This window comes from Rhea americana, unplaced genomic scaffold (assembly GCF_003343005.1).
Source record: "Rhea americana isolate MKP2758 unplaced genomic scaffold, rheAme1 scaffold_233, whole genome shotgun sequence".
Classification (NCBI taxonomy): domain Eukaryota; kingdom Metazoa; phylum Chordata; class Aves; order Rheiformes; family Rheidae; genus Rhea; species Rhea americana.
Window position 1 is genome coordinate 44,099 of NW_028186350.1, and position 6,000 is coordinate 50,098.

Consider the following 6,000-nt stretch of genomic DNA (forward strand, 5'->3'; position numbering starts at 1 on the left):
CTTATATTCTTAGCATCCAAGCGTTTGCTTTGAAGTGAGACAAATTCTGTGATTGTTTATGTTGAGATTTAAATATAAAAAACAGCTAATAAGGTATCACAGTGATTTGTTCATTTCTTCCAAAAGCAGGTCTGAAAAAATATCATTATGCATATCTGAGTAGTTAGCAGAATTTTGTTTTATTTTCACATGTGGCTCAGTCAATCCTATAAAGAAAGTTTTTAAGCTAAGGTGTGGTCAGGCAACAGAGACCAACACAAACCAAAGAAAATTAATTATGGATGAATTGCTGTGCTGTCCAGTCTCATCATGATAAATTTTTGTATTTCAACCAAGAAAAGCTTGTATTCTGGCTATTAAAAATACTGTTGTCTGGCTGCTTTTTTGAGTCTTAACTGGACTTGGAAAAGTCCAGGGATGCTTCCAGGCTTCCAGCTTTTGTATGTGCAGCTAAGACAAAGGGGTGTTCTTCTCACAGAATTTTTCTCAAATACCAGGATGAAACTATCTTGGTTTTGCCAAAGCATATTGCCACATAAACCAGGAAGTAACTGTGTGTTTTGTTTTCATTATAGCAAGCTGTTGGGCTGTAAGCAGAAGATTATTGACTTGCTTCCAAAGATTGAAGTGGCTCTAAATAACATCAAGGAGGCAGACAACTCAGTGATGCAGATGCAGGGCAAAAGACAAAGGGAGATATGGCACTTGCTGAAAATTGCTTGTGTAAGTAGCTTTTGGATTAGTCATTTATTCTCCTTTTCAGTGCAGGAACCAGGGGACATCAAATGAAATTGTGAAGAGATAAGTTGAAAACAAACAAAAAAAGAGGTAATTCCACACAACAGTTGGTCTTGAGGTAGAGAAGGGAAGTTTGAGATGCTAAAAGTTTACAGAGGTTTAGAAAGTGTCTAGACAAATTCAGAGAAAAGAAATCCAGTAAAAGAGTCCTTTATTCCAGTAAGTCTCAATAGCAAATTGCTGGAGGCTGGATTGGTATAGCACATACCTGCTTGCCTTGTTCTCATGTTCCCTGAGCATCTAGTGTTGGCTGCTGTTGGAGAGCATACACTGGAACAGTTGAACTTAGTCTTACCTAGTAAAGCTATTGTTATAGTTTTATTGCTGCAAAAGCTAAACGGATGTTTTCTTGAATAGTTGAAACTGTTTTTTAAGACCACACTGCTTTTTTTTGCATCAATTATAGTGACTGTGTAGCTGAAGGCATCTCCTTATTTCTGCATACTACCTGAAAGGTCAGCATTGGAAACATATGTATTTCCACTGTCAGAAGAATTGCTGCCATGGAAGACTCATAGTTTAGGAAGCAGTACCTCTTAATTCTTTGGCGTAAAATACATGCTGTGTGCAATACACGTGACTTACCTGCCGTGTGGAGTCATTTGGCACTGGCTGTTTGGAGTACTATGAAGGGCTGCATCAGCTGCCTTCTTAATCATAGGCTTTGTGTAAATACCATACATATGTTATAAACAGTTCTTTTGGGACATGAATCACAAGTCTTCTAGCATGCATACAAAATAATTAAGCCTTACTAAATTTTTTCTTTGTCCATCACAAATTAATTTCTTTTTTTCTAGACTCAGAGTTCTTCTCGATCGCTGGTAAGTTCCAGTCTGGAAGGTGCAGCCTCAACTCCAGCAGCCACGTGGCATCCCCAGAGCTCTTCAGGCCATGTACCTCACCCTCTTTCATCTATGGCAGCTCCTGGAGATGGGTAAGAGCTATGGGGAAAGAATGCCACTGCAGAGAAGAAATTAGTGTAACCACTTTATGTGCGTACACTCAGAAATCCTGTCCTTGGCCACTGAAGTCTTCAGTACTAAGGGGGCCTACATGGATTCACCACATCCCATGTGGTGGCCTTTGGATATGCTAGGCAGGGAGTGTTTTGGCATACTAGACTGCCTGAAGGCAATGTGGTTTAATTTGCGACTGGTATGTTTTTACTAGCTTCTGTCTGGCCATACCACAGTACAGTGCACCTCAGAACCACAGCAAAATGCCAGAGTAAGATGCTGAGCCAAAATGCAGTTTCCCTTTGTGCATGAGTTCTGTTGCAAGGCCCAGATAAATCAGGCCATATTTAACGCTTCCTGCAGCTTCAGTGTTTTTAAATATGCTTCATTCAAATGAGGTCTGAAGTTGGGGTCAGTACTAAAACAATCCATCCAGTTCAATTATCTGTTTTTTCATCTTTCTAAAAAAGGTTCCAGTACGTCATATGTTACTAATGGTCTAAGAAAAACAGGAATTAGGTTGAAATCTTTTTTCACAAAGCTTCACTCTCTGGCCCTGAGCAAGTTTCATTTACCATTTTCAGCTAAAGCTTATGATGTCCATCAGGTAGTGCTGTGCAGTCAATTTCTTGCATGTCATGTTATTTTATCTTGGCGTTGGCTTTAGTTTAATAACCAAATAGCCAGTCCTATCTTAGGTGCCAAGAGATGTCAGGAGCAAACCTTATTTTCTTCTCACTTCACTAGCAATTTTACTTCCAGTCATCATAACAGAAGGGAGGACATCCTCAACAGATCAGCATCAGTGTTGATTTTGTGGGAGCTGGGGCAGGGAATATAAACAGGGGCATTTTATTTTATCAAACTAATTGGCTATCTCTTGCTTTTTGGATGATGGTCAGGGAGATATTTAGGTTCTGAAGACTCACATTTCCTAAGCAGGCATTTGCTGAAAATTGGTTAATTTTTCTGAAGCCTTGAGTAAACCTTCCCACTTCCTCTTCTCTGTCTGCTCCTGCAGGGCAAATTTCACCCTTTGGGTAATGAGGAGTGATCACTCTTTAAACAAGCACCTTTGTGAGCAAAGTGCCTTTGTGTTGCTTCAGAGCTCCACTTTGAACCATGACKCCACTGCAGGAGGCACTATACAAGGAGTTAAGAAATGTAAACCTCACAGGGAGCAGGCAGTCATTTCAGATCACCTTATACTGAACTCACTTCCCAGTTTCTGTTAAGGCTGAATTTCTGTGTGGTTTATGTAGTTCCTGTGTAAGGAAAGAGCAAAATCCACACTGCCAAGGTGGAGATCTGTGTGAGGCCATCCCACAGCATGTTACTAGTTTGTGTCCTACAAGGCAATTCCTACAATTGCAGAAAACTTCTATAACCTATTTTTTTTTCTCTTGTGCAAAGCCTACTGATGTTGGTGTTGGTTTGTGTTTTAAAGCAGTCTTCTCATGCTGTCTCTGCAGGGAAACTTTTGCCCATGTGATAGAAGAGAATCTAAATTATCTCGACCTCTTTAGCAGTATTTTGCAGGAGGCAAGACAGGAGCAAAGCAACAGCATGATGGTAAGTCTGTTGATGTAGTTCTGAGGACCTGATTTTTAAGAGTCATAATGGGGTCCTCTGGGGGTGCGAAGAACTCCTGAAATAGAGTTACTCGTGATGATACAGGTTACTGTGACTGGCATGTGATGTCTATCATCCCCCTAGGACTCCACTAACACACTGGTCCTTATGGAAAGTAGCACTTGAAAAAAGGTCAGTTAAGGGGTCTTCATGATGGAATAGACTGGTGCTCTTCAGGGACCTTCCGGCTACTAGAGTTTGCTCTGAAAGCTGGTCATATTTTCACCTAGAAGGTTCTGGCTTGGACCCCAGCACTGAAGTGGGTAGTCTCCTCTATTTCCAGAGTCCTTTCCTGATCATTAAATGAATGTCCTCTTGTGGCAGAAGTGGGGTTTTAGAGAGTTCTAAAAGGGCTTGTTGCATAAATTGGTATTTGAAATAGGAAGAAACAATAAAAGCAGATCATGACCATCCAGAAGTTTTGGAGCAATGTGAAATGCTATTCCTGAACTACTAACTGAGGCTGGTAAGCTACTACTTAAGACTTCCTGTAAAGGGGTCAAATGTCAGAGAAACAAGATTCATCTGATACAGTGTAACTTGGATTTCCAAAAAGCTTTTTATAGCATCTCCTTAGGGTGACTTCTGTTCTCACAGGATAAAAGATGACGGCCTCTTTTACCAATTTGCAACTGCTTAAACAATGAGGAACAGAGGTTTGGAGAAGGGGAGGCGGTTGATGAAATGAAGCTCCTATGATTTGTAAATACTTTAATGTTTAAACAGTTTAATTCATAAACATTTTAATGTTATAATGTTTATGAATCTTAGTAAACAGTGAAGTGAGAGTTTACTAGAGTTACTAAGTTATGCTGGGTAGTGAAATGAAAACTCATTAGCAGAAATTACAGACAACTTCATCATACCAAGAGATCATACCAAGAGACTGAGCAATATGAATGGGCAAATGAAATTGGCTGATAACAGCAGAGTAAATGTAAGGGGGAAAACAGCCTTAATTATACATATCCTAGTCTTCAGCTGTTGGTAGAGAAATGTTTTGATGGTCTTTGTTCGGTTCTGACAGGGTTGGTATCAGTTGTGTAATATAATCTCTCCTGTCTTCTATGGTTTGCTGTTTCCCATATAACTGACTTCTTACCTGTTGATCATCCATGTATCTATGTCATCTCCTGTATCTCATTCCAAAGTGCAGCAGCTGTCTCTCTGGTCTGTTTTAACCCAGAAAGATTATTCTTTGTTGTGGAATCATGCTCTGCAGATCAGCACCTGTTATGTTCTGTTTGGTTTCTTTCCCATTTTCCTTGCTGATAGATACAGAAGTTAGGCAACAGTAAAGCAGAAGAAAATGGGATTTGTCCTCTTCAGTCCACCTGGAGAAAACAGAAGGAAAAGAATGAGTAGCTATAAGAGCCTTTCCTCTATTGTGTGAAGGCATAAATTGCAATCTTTATTTTTCTTGTTTAATTGTGTTCTGGTACTACATACATGTCTCATGTTGTGGTAGGACCACCAGTGGTAGGTATTGTACAGATCTAGATCTTTGACAAGAGAGAGAAAAATGCTGGCTCTGAGAGTCCTTAAGTTAGCACCTTGGAAATGTGCATTGAACAGTCTGTTTCCTGGACTTCAGTTTTTCTCTTCCTTCTTCTTTCAGAGTCTTGATTGGAGTTGGCTGAAATAGCCAAAGGAGAGGAGCTAACCTGCTGCTATCTGCAAAGTGCCTGCAGGCTCAGAGGTAGCCAGGCAGCCTTTGATGTGAGATGAAAAGAACTAGTAGTTTGCTTGGGATGATCCATCATCTAGTGTTTGTAAACATTAGTGGAGTTGATTACAAAGGTTGTGGTCAGTAGCAGATATATCATTTGCAGTAACAAACAATGTTTTGCAATCTGTTGCCTAGTTGGCCTTTCAACTAAATAAGTAACTTGCTTGTTGGGAACATTGCGCAATTGCAGCTCCTGCTGTGTTCACCTCTGCTCGCTACCTGTGGAAGCAGCCAGCGATCTCTCAGGGTGCATCTCATCTCTGTGAAGGCCAGTGCCTGACGGTTTTATTGGCAGACTTGACATTTGGGGTGACATCCCTGGAGAACCTCACCTGGAAGGAAACCCTGCGGCTCCGTGGCAGGAGCGATGGCAGGGAGGAGAGGGCAGGGTTGCATGATGCAAGGGCGCCAGCCTCTCAGCGCTTGGGAGCGGAGCACATTCCCTAGGCCAGGTCTCGCATCTACCTCTACGCTGAGCGATGGGATGCCACAACAGGGCAGCAGAAGCTGCATCTGTGCCTTAGCTGGTGGCTGAGGCCCAGTTGCCCTGTGCTGGCGCTCCTCCAGGCCAGGTCGGGGGCCGACACTACACCTCTGCCTTGGACCCTGCTGAGGGGTTTCTCACTGCCCTCCACCCTGCTCCACAGTTCAGTCGTGTGCGTTATGTAATATATATATAAATATATACACTCACATTTTTTAAATCGAATTAATTTTAATAAATATGGTGAAGAAGCGTCCGGTGCTCCCTTCCTTGCAGGCGGGCGGTCGCTGCGGGGAGCTCCGCGGGCGGGGGAGGAGGGAGCGTTGTCGATAGGTTTTAGGCCCCCTCCGCCATGCGTGCGCACACGGTTGCTGAGCAACGGCGCGGCGCGATGACGC

General features: G+C 42.2%; 1 protein-coding gene across 1 annotated transcript in view; it reads left to right on the forward strand.

Moving 5' to 3' along the window:
• Nucleotides 1-5,856, forward strand: part of CHUK (component of inhibitor of nuclear factor kappa B kinase complex) — a gene marked incomplete at its 5' end in the record, with an annotated part of 31,719 nt that extends 25,863 nt beyond the window's left edge. The window contains 4 exons of the mRNA XM_085306169.1: nt 576-723; nt 1,599-1,735; nt 3,230-3,329; nt 5,008-5,856. Coding sequence (XP_085162295.1) covers nt 576-723; nt 1,599-1,735; nt 3,230-3,329; nt 5,008-5,034 — 412 coding nt within the window. The remainder of the gene's footprint in view (nt 1-575; nt 724-1,598; nt 1,736-3,229; nt 3,330-5,007) is intronic.
• Nucleotides 5,857-6,000: the final 144 nt, after the last annotated feature.